General features: G+C 38.9%; 1 protein-coding gene across 1 annotated transcript in view; it reads right to left on the bottom strand.

Annotated features, from left to right (window-relative positions):
* Positions 1-21,659, bottom strand: part of LOC108257548 (MAM domain-containing glycosylphosphatidylinositol anchor protein 2) — a 204,617-nt gene that overhangs the window by 84,987 nt on the left and 97,971 nt on the right. Inside the window, exons 4-6 of the mRNA XM_017455417.3 lie at positions 6,502-6,698; positions 3,608-3,740; positions 1,072-1,341 (exon numbers count right to left, since the gene is read on the bottom strand). Of these exons, the coding sequence (XP_017310906.1) occupies positions 1,072-1,341; positions 3,608-3,740; positions 6,502-6,698 (600 nt within the window). The remainder of the gene's footprint in view (positions 1-1,071; positions 1,342-3,607; positions 3,741-6,501; positions 6,699-21,659) is intronic.

Raw genomic sequence — 21,659 nt, 5'->3', positions numbered from 1 at the left:
GTATTTATTCCTAGCCTTAGTGTTTTTGTCACAACTTCCAAGTTCGTGTTTTGTATTTGGTTGTGCTTGTATTAACGCTATCCGCACTTGCTTCCGTCTTCGCCTCTCCTGACGTGACAACTATTCAAGAATGTTAAAGAGTATGAACCCTAACTGATGGTTTACCTATTATTATCTCCTCTCATGTAGGCTTCAAACCTACAGAAAGGTCTGTCTTGTGCACCTGTTCGTTTCAATTTAAGGTCATAACAATCACAGAGATGGCGACTTTTTAAAAAAATTTTAAACGTTAAAGTTTTTTTTAATATGGTTTTGCATGAAATCATGAAACGTTTTTCATTTTGTCTGTGAATGTTGCATTCTAATCATCTAGATGTACAAAAGAAATGCAGTTGATTTATATATGAACAAAGGCACTCAAGTCCTCAGAGGTGCACAAAGCTGACGTTACAGTCATTCCTAAAAGTTTGCTTTTAAACTGTACAGAAAGAAATATTTCTGCACTAGCAATAATGTTGTATTTCTTACAAATTATGTTTCAGCATGCACTAAATAATCAGTAGTTCACCGCGTGAGTCAGTAAGAGGTCAGTGCTGTATGATTGATCAGATTTGTATGTTTAAGCCACCTCTTTATGTATTCAACGAGTGTTTATTAAATGAGAATGTTTAGCAGAATGTGCTGCTGAAATGTCTTAATGAGATAAAGTGTGTGAGACACTGCTGATACTATCCTGAGGTTTGTCCACGACAGACGCTGGACTGGATGTGAGGTTGTGTGAGCAATTTCCTGTATATTTTCCATTTTTCAAACTCAAGAACATACAGAAAAGAACTGTTAAGAGTGTTTTTTTTGTTTGTGTCTCAACTTCATTAACTATGCAAGACATAAATTGTGTTACTTACTGATGTATGCTTCTTGGACTTAATAAAGTCCTTGCTTAACTGGATATTAATGAATCATGTCATGGGTTCTCCTAATATATCGTGACATGCATTAGTATTCCAGCTTTATCATGCTGTTTTTGAAGTATAATGAGTATGCCAATTTACATGCAATCGGTTCCTTTACCTCGGACAATAATGGTGGTGGACTTTTTGGCTGGGTTTCCTACGTTGTTGCTGGCGATGCAGCTATAGACGCCGGCGTCTTCAGAAGAGATGGCCGGTAGCGTTAACGTGCCGTCCTTCAAAACACTTTTCTCAGGGAGGTGCTCTGAGACACTGGTCCATGTCAACATGGGTGGAGGTTCACCACCCGTGGAAATACACACCAGAGAAACTGTCTGTCCAGGATTCACCACAATTGGATCTTCCACCAGTAGCTTGATGGATGGGGAGGCTGCAGACATGAGCAGTTTAGTTAGCATTCTCAAATAGAGATGCTTTTTACAAACTTAACATTTAGCCCACAACTTCATTTAGTCCCATTTTGGCCAGAATAACAAATTCTCACAGGTCCAGTAAATTGTAAATTAGTGAAATAATAATATAATCCAGTTGAGGCACCTGTATATATTGTCTGTTGTATTTAAATGTGCTCTTTAGATGCAATGTGGAGTCTCAGTGGGTTTGTAACAGACTATGTTTTCATAAGGCCATTTCATTATGGCTAATGAATGGAAAGGTCACAACTGTCTGCACAGAAACAGTCTGGGTGAAGCTGATGAATTTGTTTAACTATGTAAAATATGTAAATACAGTGCCCTGCACTAATATTCGCACCCTTGGTAAATATGAGCAAAGAAGGGTGGGAAAAATTGTCTTTATTGTTTAACCTTTTGATATTTTGTTCAAAAAATTCACAGAAATACTCTGCTCTCATCGATATCAAACAATTACAAACACAAAACAGGTTTATCAAAAAAATATATATTTGTTAAATGTAGGTGTGCGACTATTATTGGCACCACTATGAATTCATGTGAGAAAATCCCATTGTAACTTTTTTTTGTATACCTGGGTGACTAGGAACAGGAAATTGTTCAACCATGGCTTCCTGTTTCACAGGGGTATAAATATGAGGTAACATTTCCCTTAGTCATTCATAACAAGGGGTAAGATAAAGGAATATAGCTGTGATGTGCGACAAAAGGTTGTTGAGCTTCACAAAATGGGAAGTGTTTATAAGAAAATAGCACAAGCATTGAAAATTCCCATTTCCACAATCAGGGCATTAATTAAGAAGTTCCAGTCAACTGGAAATGTTAGGAATCAACCTGGAATTGGACGTGTGTCTATATCGTCTCAACACACTGTGAAGAGGACGTTTCGAGTGGCCAAAAAATCTCGAAGGATCACAGCTGGAGAACTGCAGAAGTTAGTTATGTCTTGGGGTCAGAAAGTCTCCAAAACTACAATCCGAGTCACCTACATCACCACAAGGTGTTTGGAAGGGTTTCAAGAAAAAAGCCTCTACTCCCATCCAAAAACAAACTCGAGCGTCTTCAGTGTGCAGACACTACTGGAACTTCAAATGGGATCGGGTTCTATGGTCAGATGAAACCAAAATAGAGCTTTTTGGTAATAAACACCAGAGGCTATTTTGGTGAACACAGAGAGGTAGCCATATGGAAAAGTACCTCATGTCCACGGTTAAATATGGAGGTGGATCTTTAACGTTTTGGGACTGTTTTTCTGCCAGAGGACCTGGACATTTTGTTAGGAAACATGGCATCATGGACTCTATCAAATATCAACAGATATTAAATGAAAACCTGACTGCCTCTGACAGAAAGCTTCAAATGGGCCGTGGTTGGATCTTCCAGAAGGACAGTGGTCCAAAACATCATCAAAATCAACACAAAAATGGTTTACTGACCACAACATCAAGGTCCTGCCCTGACCATCCCAGTCCCCTGACCTGAACCCCATAGAAAACCTGTGGGGTGAACTGAAGAGGAGAGTCCACCAGCGTGGACCTCGAAATGTGAAGGATCTGGAGAGATTCTGTATGGAGGAACGGTCTCAGATCCCTCGCCATGTATTCTCCAACCTCATCAGGCATTACAGGAGAATACCAAAAGCTGGGAGGTAGCACAAAGTATTGAATAAAAGGATGCCAATAATTGTTGCACGACTATATTTAACAAAGAGATTTTTTTTATATAAACCTGTGTTGTGTTTGCAACTGTTTGACATCCATGAGAGCAGAGTATTTTTGTCATTTTTTTAAACAAAAGATCAAAAGATTAAACAATAAAGACAATTTTTCACAGCCTCTTTGCTCATATTTAAAAAGGGTGCCAATATTAATGGAGGGCACTGCATAAAGCACAAGCTATTCCAGAAGCTGCCTGGTGCTGAATAACTTACCACTGGCTGTTTGATCTGCACATTTCCATTTTAACAAATTTTTTTTTATACGTTAAGCAATCTATATGATATATTCCATAATATAACACCAACGTATTATTATTTCAGTGGTGCATGTTCTAGTGCAAATAATTCTCCCCGAAATAAAAATAAACAAACAAATAAACCCAACTTTTCTGCTTTAATCTATGTAGTGTTATAACTTGATATATACAATTCTTTTGATCACAGCTACACACAGTGGTCATGTCTTTCATCATATCTTTTAATGAGATGAGATTATGGTATATGACCTGTTTTATTGGTGAGTCTGAAGATGACCCTACGGTCAGGAATGCCGCACACGTTCCGGACAGAGGCGATGCAGCTGTAGTTCGCGTAGTCTTTAGGCCTCAGGTTCTTCAGCTTCAGGATCTTTGTTTCCCCCTGCAGCTCAGAGTGAGAGGCAGAGAACAGTGTGCAAATGTGTGTTCCAGTGCTGTCCCTCCTAGTATGTAATGCAGCCTTTCAGTGCTTTATAACTCAATGCTGCAGCACGATGAGGCTCAGCAAATTAAACACAACCACTACACACCCCTCGCTGGAAGGCTTTTGGTCACCCTTACATCCCAGGTAACACGTACGGACATATACAGTGCATTCCGATAAGAAAATAAGCAAAAATTACCGTATAAAACGAATAACACATGAAATAAGCGATATTTCGAGCCGAAACATAAAGGGACATTGTATAGTTTTATAGGAAAATAAAAACAAATGTAGTCAAAGTTTACTGCACCATCGAAGGCAAGGTCTCATAATACAGTACATTCAATACAGACTTCCTCTTATTATTATTATTATTATTTTGCTTTTTGTTCCTCACTATTTTTTGGGGGGGTTTTTTAATAAAATTTTGTTATAGAGGTTTATTTTATGACCTCTGCATTATTAAGTCAGTACAAAAACATTTTTATATTTCCAGACTTTCCGAACAAAATGTATTTAATGTTACAGAAAGAAATGTTTGTGTGTCATTAAAGAAAGCAACATTATTACATAATGCTATAGAGATGAGGTCTGTTCTTACATCACAGACTGAAGGATGCTGGGTTTTGCATGAAAAACAGAATGTCTCCAGAAGAACTGTGGCAGATTCTTGGAGATACTCAAGATACATGTGCAAGACTTGCAAGACTTTTACACAGTACTTTATGTCCTGACCCTGGAGGTAGGTCTTGCTCTACATTTGTAAGTCGTGGTTATGTGACTAGCAAACCATACTGAGGCTATTCAACGCTGGAATATGTCGCGTCCTCAGACTGAGCAAGAATGCAATTCCACCTTTATACACTCTCTGAGCTTCTCCATCACTATAAGCAAATGACTTTGTAATCTATTCACATCTATTGTTCATATTCATCTAGCTCGCTAAGCTCCTGTCAGGATTGTTTCACCTCCGATTTCAGAAGGGAATACATCAACATACTGAATCAAAGAAGTATGTCATCAACATACTGAATCAAATCACAAATGTACAGTACTACTGCTTTGCTCTCTTTAAAAGAGCATTCACTCACTGAAACTGTTTTTTCAAATTTAGACAGAGGACTAGCATTTGGATAGATGTCAGATTGCCAGCGTCATGACACTAGAACACTTAGGATGTACCAAATGATCTACCATTTGAAGAATATCATAATAAAGCAGGGAAAATCAAGAGAAGCCTTATAAATGTTGGTCCTTATGAATATGCGCTGTGATGCACAGCTAGGACGTGTTCTCTTTCAGGACCAACCCCTTATAAACAGCACACTAATCACGCCTGCACACAGTTCTCTGCTGATAGGGTTTAGTGGAGTCTAAGCAAATACGGCAGCTTGTTTTCAAAGCCGGCATTTTGAATGTTCGTTTAGAAAAAAAGAAAAGAAAAAAACACTATTGCCTGTCCTGTACGTTCATGCTCTATTGCACTTTGCTACCATTTCATGTTTGATGAATGGCTGAGTCTTTAGTTCAGTTGACTGCGAATGCCGTATGAGCAGCTCAGCAATCAAACCGGTCCGATCTGGAAGCAGGTTTGTGGGATGCGTCTTTTATCCGCCGTCCAACTCATCAGTACAGATTAGAATATTAAACAGATTATAATGTGCCAGGCTTCAAGAAATAAGATTATTAATCGCTTTCATTTTCCAGACATCATTCAAGCCTTCAGTGTAATTCTGTTTAAGGAGTACCGTAGCGTCTCTCTTCCAGTAGGCTGCTTGTGGCTGATATCAGAGCATAGTGTCTTTGGCATGCAGACGCCAAACCCCTTACAGGAACATGACCGGAAAAAAAATATCCATTTGCCACAAGTATCAGGTGAAGGAGAGAAGGAGAGGGGGGTGAGGAATGGACAGACACGGACTGATTGAAAACAGTAAGATAGATGGGGAAATTACTTTTAATGGGCAGATTTGTGGAAATCTACTGGGTTACACTGAGTACAAGGATATTAGGCAAAAAGATAAAATCACAGGCATGACTCTGGTATAACAATATCCAGCTGTTTGACTCTACAAGCAGCGCCAGTAAAGCTTTTAACACTGCCCTGGATGTAGCATTGAGGGCTTCGGCACTAAATGTCACCACTAGTCACTTTTCCCTCTGGCTATCTCCATGGGTGAAATGCTAAGCTGGCATTTAATGACACAAAAAACAACACATGCACACATGTGCTCTGTTAATCTATTTTGTTGTTTTTGGAAAACTCTCAGCAGGGAAGGGGGTAGAGTTAGTGCAGACAGAGATGAGAACCCCAAATGTAAAGGACACACTCCTCTTTGCTAATTACCAGTGATATTCCCATGCTGGGTCTGGTGTGCCACCTCTGTGTTTCTACAGGTCCGTTTGAAAACGAACGAGAAGCTCATGGCATGCTGCCTTCTTCCAAGCCCTCATCTCTATCTCGTTCTTTATTGCCTTCTGGTGAATCTTAATACATTGTAGGACACCGATGATGAATAATAACCCTGGCAAAACAGTGTTTTCTTTGTCTATCAGATCTGCAGATCTTCGCCAATTCGTATACATTTCATCGCTGTTTAACAACAAAGTCAATAAACCTTTACTCATAGTGTTCACCGGTCCATCAATGTTTTTTTTTTTTTTTTTTTTTAATTGCAGTAATCATAAGATGTGTTTTACGTCATAAAAGTTCTCTTACCTGTGTAAAGAAGGGCTCGTAGATCTCCACACCCTTATCTGAGCCTTGAGACAGAACATCTCGGCCCCTGTGCCAGCTGTAGCGCACTGGAGGGTTGGAATTGGCCACGCAGCGGAGGAAAACTGTCCTCTCGTAGTAGAACTGCTCTTTGGCTTCACCTATACTCTGATGAACCGTGACGACTGGGTCATCCAGGTCTGGGGACACATTTCAATTTTATACTGTGAAAAAGTACATCATTTGGATAAACTATTATCAGCTGTATTTAAAAAAAAAAAGTGATTGTTATAATTAGGGTTAATAAAATGTATAATTACACAACATAAAACTGAACATTACCAGGGCTTAATGTGCAAACAGTAATTAAACAAATGCTCCATTTAAAGCATTTTCACAGATTTGGCAGCCTTAATGTCACTTTTTTTAAAATAAATGTATAAAGACCAACCAATTTATTGTATCGAACAATAACTGAGAGGGAAAAGGGACTATTTTAGCTTATTAGAATGTTTTCTAAACTTTGCATTAAGGAACCTGTCAGGATATTCGATGGGTTCTGAGAACATTTTTGAATAACATTTCTAAAGGCTTCTGTAATCTTTCTAGAACATATTTAGTTTTGTTTTTTTTTTTTTTGTTTTTTTTGCCTAACTGGGAATTTTGTGTGAGCAACATAAGGATAGCAAATCAAATAAACTAATAATTAAGGGCTCATGATTCTTTGTCAGCCAACAGAAATGAATATCCTCCGTATGTTATTCAAAACAGTAGGAGGATCTCAGCTGTCCACCAGACAAGGGGGCAGGACGTGAACTGCAAGGAGTGATATGAGAAAGTACGCGTTTCTTTGTTGTCCGCTCATGGAGGCGTTTCTACTGAGATGAAACGATGCTGGTTTTTTGCTGCAGAAGATTATAGAGTCACACTATCTAATGGAAATTATCTCTATTTGAAAGCACGATCCGAGGCTTTTAAAATGTACTCAGAGATTGATTAAAACAGTATGCTTGGCTATTCTCCAACTTGTTCCCCATTACAATTTAAACCTGAATGGGGAAATGGAGTTTTAAAATGTAGTCTGTGTAAGTCCTTGAAAGAGAAAAGAGGCTTTAACTTTCAAACTGTTTAAATGATTGAGCAGCAGAGATAAACATTACATTCAGGAAAAGTTTTTACTTTCAAGTCGAAGCTACTCGCTCACAACCATCGTTTCAACATGTAGAAGCAGCTTGTTTTGAAAGAACAGACGGTTCCAATTGGGAAATGCAAGACTGCATATTCTTTGGCTACGGTTTGACTGATTTAAAAATAAATTAAAAGAAAGTGAGATGTTCTACTACCATAGTCGCTTCTGTGCCCGAACACATACAGACATCTACAACAAATATGCACCAGGTGAGATGCTGAAAGGTGAAATGTTGTGATGAGGCAGATCACTCAGCACTTTCATGGGTTTTTCCAGTGTAGTAAAGAAAACTATTATAGAGGCTGCCAGATTGCAAGTCCATCTTACTCCAGCACCCCACAAGGACACGGCACCTTTCTTAATCAGTGACCTGCAATGCTGATGCCTCCAGCTAGGACACTGGCTAAGCATTACAGCAGACCTACTATAGTATATTACATCTTCCACAAACAGTCTGCTTCTCAACACAATTTGATCTAACATTTAGTCTGCCTGTAGGCTACATTCACACTGCAGCCTCAAATGCTCTATTCTAATCCACTGCTCAGATCTGATTTTATTGTTTATTTTTTAAAACATTTTTTCTTTTAAATATGGCCTGTATCCCACACTATGAACTACAGAAATGATCTGCATGCAGAGAAGTTCCAGTTGGACAAAATTGCGACAAATATCAAAGTTCCTACTGGATTGAAGTTGGATGTATTCTCTTACATTTACAGCATTTAGCACATGCATTTTTTTTTTCAGAGCCACTTACAGAAGTGGTGTATCAAAAACATTTAGTCTGCATCGAAGACATATCAAAAACCCTGCTGGTGAAGAGTTAGTACAACAAGATGTAGGTACATGAAAGTATATACAAGTACTTAGTGAAGTTGTAGATTGTGATTATACATCCATCCATCCAGCCATTTTCTGTACCACCTATCCTACACAGAGTCGCGGGGAGCCTGGAGCCTGGCCCTGGGAACTCGGGGCACGAGGCGGGGGACACCCTGGACGAGGTGCCAAGCCATAGCAGGGCATAATCTCACAAACATTCACACACCCATTCACACACTATTGAGATCAATCAGCCTGCAGTGCATGTCTTTGGACTAGGGGAGGAAATCAGAGTACCCGGAGGAAACCCCTGAAGCATGGGGAAAACATGCAAACGCAAACCCGCACACACGGGGCAGAGACGGATTCAACATTCAACCCTGGAGGCATTTCCAAATCTTAAATACAGTATGTTGGTGATTTCAGTAGCATATACAGTTTTAATCAAAATTATCCAACACACATTGCAAATCAGGTTTATTATCAAAATGTACAGACTTTCAGCTGTTTGAGATGAACACATCAAACAAAAACAATTGAAATAGTTCAACACAATGAGTGCTTCAAGTGGTTTCCCCAAATTCAACTGAAAATGCAACTTATAATGACTTTTCTATTTTCAAAATTATTCACCCCCCTGAATAGAATCCCTCACAACAGCACAAATATGCAAAACAGGTGTTGTCTCATGCACACCTGATACAACTAATCAAGGGCTTCATTAGTTGCACCAGATGTGCTTGAACTGGAACCCATGAAATACCTGAACTGGCTAGGGGCAGAACATAATTGAAATACCTGGACGGGGCAGAAAATGGAAGCTATCAACAGCTGCAACCAGATTTCTGAGAAGGCAGGTTGTGAAAAACCCTCGAGTGACTGCAAAAGACCTGCAGCAAGACTTGGTGGCAACAGGCACTGAGGTTTCAATGAGCACAGTAAGGCGCGAACTAAACGCAGGTTTCCATGCCAGAACTCCAAGACGTTCACCACTACTGACCCAAAAGCACAAGAAAAGTCGTCTCAAAATTATATAAATAAGCCACAGAAGATTTGGGAACTTTTCGGCACTATGGATCAGCGGTATGTCTGGAGGAAGAAGAATGAAGAAAGAACACTCTGTCCACAGTCGAGCATGGTGGGGGCTCGGTGATGCTCTGGGGCTGCTTTGCATCCTCTGGCACTGGAAACCTGCAGCGTGTTGAAGGTGAGAAGGATTCATTGAAGTATCAGGAAATCCTAGAAGAAAACCTCATGCAGTGTGTGAGGAAGTTGAAGCTTGGGCATCACTGGACCTTCCAACAGGACAATGATCCCAAGCATACATCAAATTCCACCAAGGCTTGGTTGCAGAAGAAGTCCTGGAAGATTCTACAGGGTCATCACAGTCACCTGACTTGAACCCCACAGAAAATCTCTGGTGGGATTTGAAGAAGGCGACTGCAGAACGCAAACCCAAGAATTTTACTGAACTGGACACTACTGCAACTGGAGGTAGTGCAAAAGCTTGCTCTACCTAGTGCTAAAGATGCTTGCCATGAAGGGGTTGAATAATTTTGAAACTGGAGAAGTCATTATAAGTTGAAGGCACCGATGATAAAACGATCAGTCACATTGTGCTTGAATTCCAGAATTTGAATTTAAAAGTTCAGAACCTTCTTATGTCATAATAGTTGAGAACAGAGAAAATCTTGATGATACGATCGCTAGACCCATTCATAGTTTTTATGAAGTCACCAAAAGTTATCAGCCATTATTGTTTACATTGTGTTAATTGAAGCATGAAAAATGCTTGCGCAGACTCTGATCTTTCTTTCCTGGGTATTCACAGTAATACAGTGATGAACTTTTTATTCAACTGAGCATCAACAACATTACTTAAATACTGAAAACTTACAGAAGATACATTATACATCAATCTCAACTTGAATATTATCTACAATTCTGTCATTTACAGGGGGTTCTTTTTCTGCCTTACTTCGATGTATTTGTCTCTTCTTTGGTTTATCAGTCTGTTGAGTATGTTGTTTGGGCTAGTACTGAAGTTTGCTGAGAGCAATTAGTAATGAGATGTGTTGAAGAAATTTGACAGTAAGTTAACAATGAAATTCACTCAGCTGGGTGTCCGCCATTACTCAAAGCCTATGCTCAATCAACAGCCATGGATGCACAACTCCAAAAATACAGTTTTGTGACTCTGATCGTTTTTTCATTGTGGTCCTCAAATGCATTTTCAAATGAATTTGAGGAAACCACTTGAAGCATTCATCATGTTGAACTTTTTCAATTGCTTTTGTTTGATTTGTTCGTTGCAAACCATTGATTTGTTCGTCTGTCAATTTTGACAATAAACCTGATCTGCAATGGCGGTTGGATCATTTTGATTGCAACTATACGTGTGCCAAGTCGGAATTGAAAATGTCAGAAAATGTGATTTCTTCGGTATAATGTCATGACAGAAACAAATCATATAAGCAACAGATGAATATAAGACTAAGTATAAGTGAACATAAAACTAAGACAACTTCATTTTAAAATGTTTGAAATCTCAGCAATGTGTGTTGTAGGCCTGACTTGTCCAAAACAAAGCATTGTCTTGTAAGTAATTCAACACAGTTATCTTAAGTTTGATGTTATTTTACTTGCGCTGCTTAATTTCTTAATCCATAACGGTCCTCTTATGGTCGTATTTTTTTTTACACTTGCTCATTTGTGCACTGAATTAACAAGGCAAGATCCTTGATTCCAACTCTGTGCAAGACACAATCGATTGTGGCATCGTTATCACACTTTAACAAGTCAGAAAAGCAGAGAATACTCGACATTCTGAGCTGGAAACAGAAATGATTAGAGTTGACCTTTTTCCCCAGCCATGGAGTCCATAACCATCTTAATAAACGTTCTCCAATCATGCCATTACAATTTAGAGAGGAAATACAGAACATGTTGAAAATGTTAATCAGTAAACACACCCTTTAATTTAGCATCCCCTTTCCATCCTCCTCAGGGTGAATGAAGATCCCAGCCTAATCAAAGAACGCAGAGTTCCCACCAGAATGCTGATTCCACACTTTCATTAAGACACGTTCTGCCCAACAGCCCCTTAATCAAAATCTAGAGGCGGTCAATACTTCATCCAGGTTCCATTACAGCCACGCAGGTAAGAGCAATTACCTTTAAGACGAAGGCAACACATAAGACTGAGCGATTGAGTGGGTCCATTTTGGCAGAGACGACTGCTTTAAATAAATACACTGATTCATTATAATGAAAGGAGGAGCCGCAAAGCTTATTGGCACACTTTATACTACCGTACGATCTGACCTATTGTGTTTGATTACACAGCCGTTATAAGAAAAGGGGCTGCCAGAGACAGATTCACACATCCTTACATGTTGAACATGCCTGCCAATTGGAAAAGTGGAGTACATGTAGGACTTAGCATGTAGTCACGGTATTTGCAGGTTTGTAGGTATTTCTCTGCCCTTTAAATATAACCTTTAAATGTTACTGTGTGAGCAGCTGTGAGGCACCGTGCAGTTTGTGAGATGGTTATTTAGAGGTCAGCAAATGTAAAAAAAATAAAATAATAAATAATAAAAATTTGAATAAATATATAAATTAACAAAAAAAAAAGGGAAATAGGCTCTAGTAGCTATGAATGATAAATATGAAATGTGCAGATTGGGTTACAAAACGCTATGAATTTCAAACAAAAACCAACTGCTGAAATACATCGGTTTTTGCTGATGCAGTTTCCCACAACAGTGTAGTGCAATTATCTATCATACAAAACAGTGGTCACGCTTGATCGATTTCTGTGCTTAAATTCTGAGGCTGTAGGCAAAAAGCAGGCTTAGTTTTCTCATAATGTCCACACTACAGTAAACACGCGGGCCACAAACGCTCTTTAAGATATTGTACAAGTTGTGTTAAATACTAAATATATACTGTGGTAGATATAGATAAATGTTGACCAAATTATTTCTATTAAAAAAACATATAATGCAACAAAGTATGTCAATTAAACACTATAAACAGTTTCTATTTATAATTCCATCCATCCATCCGCTTATCCTTTAAAACCTGGAGTCTATCCCAGGGAGCATCGGGCACCCTGGACAGGGTGCCAATCCATCACAGGGCACAATCACTTTGGACATGCATGTCCTTGGACTGGGGGAGGAAACCCCAGCAGCACGGGAGAACATGCAAACTCCGCACACACAGGGCCACGGTGGGAATCAAACCCCCGACCCTGGAGGTGTGAGGCAAATGTGATAACCACTAAGCCACCGTGCGCCCTATAATTGTAATTTCTCATTGTAATTCAATATTACATAATTTCAATTGTAATTAGGCGATATAAGTCCACACAAAACACTCACACACCGCGAGGTAATGTTCACTGCACCACTGCCTGACTTACCAAGCCTTTATCTATTGTTTGCTGTTCATTGTTCAAAGCTATTTTGGTTTTTGACTTGATCCCTGCCTGCCTGTTTGTGTGCCTTTTGCTCTTACTTAAAATGTTGGATGGTTTGCTGAATATTAATAAACCTAACCTGCACCTACAACCATCTCCACTGCCTGATAATGATTTCCCAAAATTCCCCAGTGTCCAATTGGACATGAATAAACACTGTAATCCAACACTGTGTATTTTACTGTGCTTACTCTTCTTCTAATCACAACTTTAACTCATTTTGGCATGTTCAAACAGCAGCTGGTCAGCAAATAATATACCGTAGACAGTAGCCTATTTTTTTTTTTTAAATGCTAATAAACATGTCCATCCATCCAACCATCCATTTTCTGAACTGCTTATCCTACACAGGGTCAACGGGGAGCCTGGAGACTATCCCAGGGGACTCGAGGCACCTGAGGGACACCTTAGACAAAGTGCCACACAGGGCACACTCATGCACCCATTCACACACTATGGACAATTTAGAGATGCTAATCAGCCTACAACACATGTCTTTGGACACGAGTACCCGGAGGAAACCCCCGAAGTACGGGGAGACAGGGCAGAGGTGGGAATCAAACCCCCAACCACAAAGGTGCGAGGCAACAAATGTCATGAAAGCATTTCACAATTTTTATTTAGGACAAGAGAAGAGTCATTTGTAATCACAGATTAGCAGAAGTGTCAAGAAAGGTTAAAGCAGACTTTTCCACCACGTGAAGTATCGGAACCTTAGACATCCCGGTCTACGGGTCAGATACTGTGCATGTATCAGCTGGCCAATTAAAACTTCCACTGCAACGGGTCTTGTTAATATACAGACCATTTAGAATGGCTTCGTTCATTCATGCTTTCATCCTTAGTTTATCCTAGTCAGGGTCATGGTGAATCTGCAGACTTACATACTGTTATGTTTTTGAGATCTGGGAAAACGGAGGACAAAGGAAGACTATACAGAGAGTAAACCTAGCTCAGGATCGAACCAGGGACTCTGGAACTGTGAGACAACAACACTACTTAATAGTTTTATATCAAATTTCTGCCTTTTTAAAAAATAATAATAATGTAATGTTGTCTGATTATCAGTATAAATGTATTCATTATTACTGAATGACGTTTTGAAAGGCTAATTATGAATTGCTTGATCGAGTACATTTCATTTAGGCACATTTAATTTCTGCCCACTTGCCCACTCCCCTGTTGCACAACAGTCAACCTGTGAGGTTGGAGGCGAACACACGATCCTGCTGAGATACTTGAAGCCAGGCACAGCATTACTTCAGCATCACAAGGCAGTCAAACATGCTTGGAGTAGAGCACTTAATACTTTTTTCCTTTTTTTTTTTCTTTTTAATATGCATGACTGAGCAGAACAATTATCATTTCTTTTCTTTCTGGCCATGGATGGCTATTAATAAGTACATTTAATAAATAAAAGGGGGAAAAAATAGTGAAGGTGATTTTTTTTTCCTTCTTCACAACAGTGAATAAATATTCCTTCATTATCACTGTAAGATAGAGGACATTTTTTTTTTTTCCCCCTCACTATCTTTCACACGCATATAATCCAGAGCACCACACTGAGCAGGCTGGGGTCTTAATCAAATGCAGTACTCTTTCCCAGTGTAATCTACAACAGTCATTATGGAGATAACCCCCATCAAGCTGTCATTGCTAGGTGTCACAGGACTGGAATTAAATTCACCCTGACTGGGTGGCACTAATCACTGTCCCAGCTTGATTACATGAGACACCGGCAACCTGGGTGACATCTGCATTGCATCTTTCCATGTAAAAATAGCCCTATTAGGCCAAAGATAAGCAATTTGTCTCCAACTCTGCAACGGAGCAATGTACAAATTGTCAACTTCCAGATGTACAGTTAATGAGGCAGCAGATAAGGCTGTTTGCTACGATCATAGACTGCAAGAGGCAGACAGGGCTAATTCCCCAGGAGCTATTTACATTGAGATATGGAGGTAAAGGTGTTAAAGGGAAAGGCTATTACCAGACACAGAGCCCTGATGGGCAACACCCCCTCAGCTCTGAGATGTAAAAACAGCCTGCAGCATCATCTGTGTTCGAAGTGTTGAGCCAAGCTGCAAACATTGCCTTTCTCTCAGGGCTAGATGGATGATTTCACATATTAAGACTGGCTGCTGAAATTGTGATTCAGGCAAAGGCAAGATTAAGTGTCTGTTCGCAGCAAGGTTTCGTCGAGCAAGAGCGACTTTTCTAACGTTCAGATACTGCACACCTATCAGTTTGCAAATTAAAGCTGCCACTGCAAAGAGACTTATCATCACGGAAATAGAATGTTTTATAAGGGAACTCGGCAGGCAGAAATTCTATAATTCCCTTTGTAATTATGAATCCAGCAAACCACAAGACGGCATATCAATATCAACGGTCACCTCGGCACATAATGTAACACCTTGATGTCTGCAATAATACTTCGCTACTCTTGTCAAAAGAGTTTTTTTATTTTATTGTATTTTTTTTAAGAGAGAAAAAAACAGAACCTCTGCCCTTAATTGTAGCTGTTATTGCATGCAGACGTTTTGTTCAATTATTAATTTGCAGGGATTTTGAAGTGTGTCTTGCTCTTTGATAACTGAAAAATTCTTTTGAAGTTTTCCTCTTCTGCATTACCTAACTCTGTTCAATTCTATATCCCACAAGACTAGGATTAGGGTGTATAATGATAAATATACACTCTTGCTTTGAATAGTGGTAAAGTGCAACCGATGGCATGTTACACAGAAGGAAACCTAAACCTCTGAGTGAGTGTACAAGCAGAGTTTATGATAACGGCTGCTGATAAGTTGATAAGTGTCCGGCCGTCGTGTCATAGGCTGAGAAAAGACACTGCACATCTTCAATGTGTATTTATGACGTCTTCTTTTATACAGAAACACGACGATCGTGATCCGACCTTATACTCCGAAACCTGCAGACACTGCACTCGGTCTTTATATAACCTTAGACTCAAGGTTCAGTAGCTGCAAAATGAATTATTCCATTTAACGTACCTTTATCATTTCACAAATGAACAAAATTACAAAGGAACAAATGATTCCTGCTATAATTGAATTCATTCATAGATAAAATGCGCTATTTATTTATAAATGTAAACATGTGTTTTGAAAGCTGAAATAGATCAAATATCGTGATTTTTATTCTCTTCAAAAACATCCTGGTAGGCAGATTGTCTATGCTAAACTGCCCCTAGGTTAGAAAATGTGTATGCATGGTGCCCTGTCATGGACAGGTGTCCCATTTTCTCCTGCCTTGCAACCAGTATTTCCGGGGAAAGGCTCCAGATCTACCGTGACCCCGGCCAGGATATAGCGCCTATAGAATACGAATGAATGAATAAATGAATGGATAAAAACACCATCAATATTGATCTCCATTCAAACAAACACCGTTATTCGAAGTTATGTAAAGCGCTAAAGAAAAACATTAAAAAGCCATCATATATGTGCATAATTATGTCATATTATAGCGCCGAACACTCCACCTAGTGCCAGTCACAGTCCAAAACTTGGAACAGATCAAACGTGCATTTATGTCTGGAACAAGAGTAAAAACTAGTTATTATTAATGTTCAAATCTATTGGAACGAGGTAACTATTACCTGACACATTTTACATTGAAGTGGTACCAGTACATTCTCACATATTTTCCTGCTGGTAGTTGTGCTTTTAGCATTTGGGTGTGAGTGGTTCTGTGCAAATGACACACACACACACACACACACACACGCCTACAGTGCAAGCCACTCTGCTGTGAGTAATGGGGTTTGACCTGAGCTGTTCTAGTATCACAGCCTTTTACAGCATATTTACTGCTGCAACCCACATTGCTATAATGATAAACATACAGTTAATGGTGCAGCCCTAATTTCCAAGAATATTTTAATCCATATTCATACACGTTCACAAGATGTTTACATAACTGCACTAATTTCTTCAAGCCAGCTGCCAAGAAAGCATTCCACTTCTTTTTTTTTTTTTTTTTTTGATGTTGGAATTACTTGCAGATAATGTCTAAGGAAGACAGCAAAAGTAGAAGAAATCAAAATAGAGTGACTTTACTACATTAACTGTGGTCTATAGTTGACTCCAGAGCAATTTTGAACCTGGTCAATGTTCCACAAGATAAAATAAATTTCCATAAGTCATAACCAAAATGATAGTTTTTTAGGTATGAATTTGTTCAGCAGTATGTACACTATATGGCCAAAAGTATGTGGGCACCATCTACCCATATGTGCGTCTTCCCCAAAGTCTTGCCACAAAGCTGGAAACACACAATTGTATAGAATGTCTTAGTTATACTATATAGTTACAATTTCCCTTCACTGGAACTAAGGGTCCCAAACATGTTCCAGCATGACAATGCTCCTGTGCACAAAGCAAGGCGTATAAAGACATGGTTTGCCAAGGTTGGAGTGGAAGAACTCCAGTAACCTGCACAGAGTCCTGACCTCAACCCCACAGAACACCTTTGGGATGGAATGAAACGCTCACCAGACATCTGTGTCTGATCTCATTAATGCTCTTGTGGCTGAATGAGCACAAATCCCCAAAGCCACGTTCCAAAATGTAGTGGAAAGCCTTCTCAGAAGAGTGGAGGTTATTCTAACAGCAAAGAGGGACTAAATTTGGAATCGATATGTAATGGTCAGGTGTCCACAAACTTAAAACAGCCCTTTCGAAATATATATATATATATATATATATATATATATATATATATATATATATATATATATATATATAAACTTGTATAAATGCATCACTACATTTCACATAAAAACAGCAGAAGGCATATTCTGCAGAAAGTGGGCAGAAAGGATCCCATCAATTTTTACCTTTACACCATTTGGCAGATGCCCTTATCCAGAGCGACTTACTGTACATTTATCTCATTTATCCATCTGAGCAGTTGAGGGTTAAGGGCCTTGTTCAAGAGCCCAACAATGGCAGCTTGGCGGTGCTGGGGTTTGACATCATGACCTTCTGATCAGTAGCCCAACGTCTTAACTACTGAGCTACCACTGATTTTCGAATGAAATCTCAAAGCAATTTTCAGACCTGGCCAAATGATAATCTGGTCAATAAAGGTTCTGAATTATTATTATTATTGTTATTATTATTGTTTTAAACAAGTCCTTTAGTAACGCTCACATAGAAGAATTCGGTCTATCTGTAGCATTCGATACGTATTCCACCAGAAAGAACATGCAGATTATATATTCCTCTTCTTGAACGTAATCACATATATTATTTGAAGTGATTGTGACTTCAGTGGACAGAATATTTGCAACTAATTTTGAGAAATATTATTGCAAATTACTCACTTGCAGCTGTCAAATGATCAAGGTCAAACAATCCGTAGCGCATGTGCTTTTCTATGAAGCAGTCACTCCCAAATTATAATAAAAGAAGCGACTCTCGTAATATAAACGTAGCGAACAATACTCCTCGGTCACAGAATTAACATTCTCCTTACCGTGGGGTTCCTTAAGCCTGGATTAACTGATAATCCAAAATCCCTCTGAGATAATAGAAACAAGGTGTTTAAGTGTTAAATATCCGATGTGAGTCAGTGTTAGTGGATCCATGTTCCAACTGGGCTACAGCATTGTTTTCAGTATTGCACTAGATAGAATATGTTTTGGATGAATGGATGGAAGAATTATGGAAAAGGAATAATACTTGACCAGCAGTTCCAGTCGACCCCTATAAAACATCTTAAAGTAGCAATCAGACACAACCAAAAGCTTCCTGTATTTATACATTTTTTCATCATGGTCAATTTTGACCAGAAAATGTGTAGCCATTAGGAAACAACATGTCAGCCTGCTGTCTCTTCAGTCTTCCAAAACAAACAAGTGATCGTGAAGACTAATGCAGAGCTTTCTTTGCAGGAAGACGTCGCAAGGTCATACACCCGTCATACCTGATATAACGTCATATGCTTTCATAATCGCCATACGAGTTGATATTCAGTAACATCACAATGTAATGTCAGCATTATCATTATCAGTAGCTCTCATGATCGTTGTCATAATGTTTGACATCAAGGCAGCTTATGCCACATGCAAATGGCTGCTAAGTGTGTTCTAGTTAGCATATGATGCTCGTAAACTGTCAAAACGTTCATCATATGTCACAAAATTAATCCCAAGACAATGCACTGTAAAGATGATGATGCAATGTTATGGCAGTTTGTGCATGATACATCATTCTCATGTCAGCATCCACTGTCGCAAAGCACTTTACCTTCTGCCTACTTGAGTCATAATATACAGTGGCATGTTACCCATTCACTGTATAGATTTCATATCATTGTTTATTTTGTTGTTTCTAAAGCGTGTACCCATTCTTAATAAAGAAAAGAGATACTCTATTAGTTACTCTAGCTAAGCAACCGCCCTTCTAACATTATATTACAGACAAATGACTCATTGATTAGATTATTTTGTAAAACCCTGTAGCTCTATTAATCTCCACACTGACAGACACAATAATGACATTTTCTATAAGTAAATTAACGCAGGCGCCTTTTTAACGATCTTGACAATGTATGACAGACACATGACACAATAATAACCTTTCGTACAGCTAGTAGGACTGGGTAGCAGGAAATTGTACTCGGATTGCCAATGACACATAAATGTACATCAGCAAACACAAAATTGGTGCTAATCGTTAATAGACAATGATTTCGGGAAGAAAAAATGATCAAAGGGAGCTGTAATTGTAGAGCGTTTGTGAAATAGGCTAATATTGTCAAAAAATAATATTTGCATTTTATTTACCTTTCCTAAAAATTATTTTTAAAATAAAGGAATAACAGCTCACCAACTATAGAGAATCGTGAATTTAATCCTTGGTACTGGCTATAAACAAATTAACAAAAGCAGCAGGCAGATATAAGTCCTTATTAAGTAATCTCATATCAGAAAGAGAAAAAACTTCTGTTCTCCCACCTCACATTATTAATATCGTATTTAAGCTTGATTTTCCTGCTTGAAAGATTAGGCCTCACGTTCTGTCAAGGTAAATGGAGAATGTATTGTTACATTCATTTGGAAAAAAAAAAATGCATGTTTGACTAACATTAGACACGTATATAGGTCACATAAGTTAACTACATTTATTACTGACGCCAGTGGAAAGATTGTGGCTGAAAACTCTACTTTTTTGTCTGAAAGTTGGAAAAAGATCAAAACAGACCTATAAACAAATTAAACAGTGCAGTATACAGGATTTTATGGTAACCAGCAAGCTCTTGGAGGGGGAAAGATGCCATTCGTCCGTTTTAGTTAACATGTAGACACTAGAAAAGTTTACATGCACGCCGTCTTATAAATTACTGTCAGTAAAAACTTTTTCAGAACAGAGAATTAGATGGTCTAAATCCAGTCTGTCAATTACGCATTAAAGAAACCAGTGTCAACGTGTAAACACACCATTCCCTTGCTGTTCAGCAGTTGCCCCGTGACTCCTTGTCCCTCTTATTCTCTAATGGCTTAGCTCCTATCTTCTTCAGTAACAGGTGCCGCTCATTTTTGATTGGACCATCTGCAAAGGTTGGTGGCGCAGGAGGGGTTGATGGATAGACAGCGCCAATGCCAGCCATCTCCACTCTTCCTCATAGTGATGGAGATGAGGAAATAATGAGGCCCAATAGGAAAGGCAAGTCAGGGGAGTAATGAATCTCTTCTTCTTCCTGAGACAGTGGCGTCTGCCTGGCCTCATCTCCTGCACAATTTATCTCGGAGGAAAACAAGCTGGAGCCACAGTGCCCACCGTCCATTAAAGCCAGACAAAATAAATGTCTCACTTCACCTACACCTGACAGTGGAGGATCTAAAAATGAACTTCCTGAACTTCCTATTTGTGGACACTCTTCTTTGTAAAATATTTAAAAATGAAGTGGAAAAAAAAACACAAAGAAACAAAACACACAAACAAATAAATACAGGCTTATATCATATGATTAGCTACAGAAGCTAATCATACTGTTAGCAGTGCTTTAAGTAGGCAGCTACAATTTCAGGATAGTGATATCTGCCACTAAGAAGTTGGCATTATTCCACAGTGTTGGGTATTTATTATTTACTAGGTTGCTATGAATAACTTGCTTCAAAATTCAGTTGCCCAACAGGCATTTAAGGTGTATATTTTTCTAAAACCTAAACACCCAACACTAAATAAACTGATTTCATTCGTATACCGTTACTCACAATTTTGTAGATCATTGGTTTTAAACTATATTAACCCCACAGATATATCCAGATCCTGGCCCATAGCTACAGGTGTATATGAGCAAGGAGTGCTGCGATGACCTGATCAAACTCTGGAACACATTAGAAAAACAATTAGAGACTCAGGAATGCACAGTGCTCCAGGCCTGCTGGGCTCGGCCTCCGACACGTGAGTTTCCGCTTGTTATCTTAGAATTGCTGGTTAGGTCCTTGCGGACTTGGGGTGTGCTTTTGCATAAAGCCAACTCTGACTCATATCACATGAGCTAGCTCACCCTAATTAAACACTTCTAGAACCTCTTAAGGACGAGACTGACACAAAACTACAGCGTGTGTATATAAATGCTGTAAATTGTTATGATGAATAGGAGAATAAACCGGCATATATATATATA

This window comes from Ictalurus punctatus, chromosome 25 (assembly GCF_001660625.3).
Source record: "Ictalurus punctatus breed USDA103 chromosome 25, Coco_2.0, whole genome shotgun sequence".
NCBI classification, from domain to species: Eukaryota; Metazoa; Chordata; class Actinopteri; order Siluriformes; family Ictaluridae; genus Ictalurus; species Ictalurus punctatus.
Note: the sequence above shows the minus strand (reverse complement) of the source record. Positions and strands in the feature narration are given on the sequence as shown.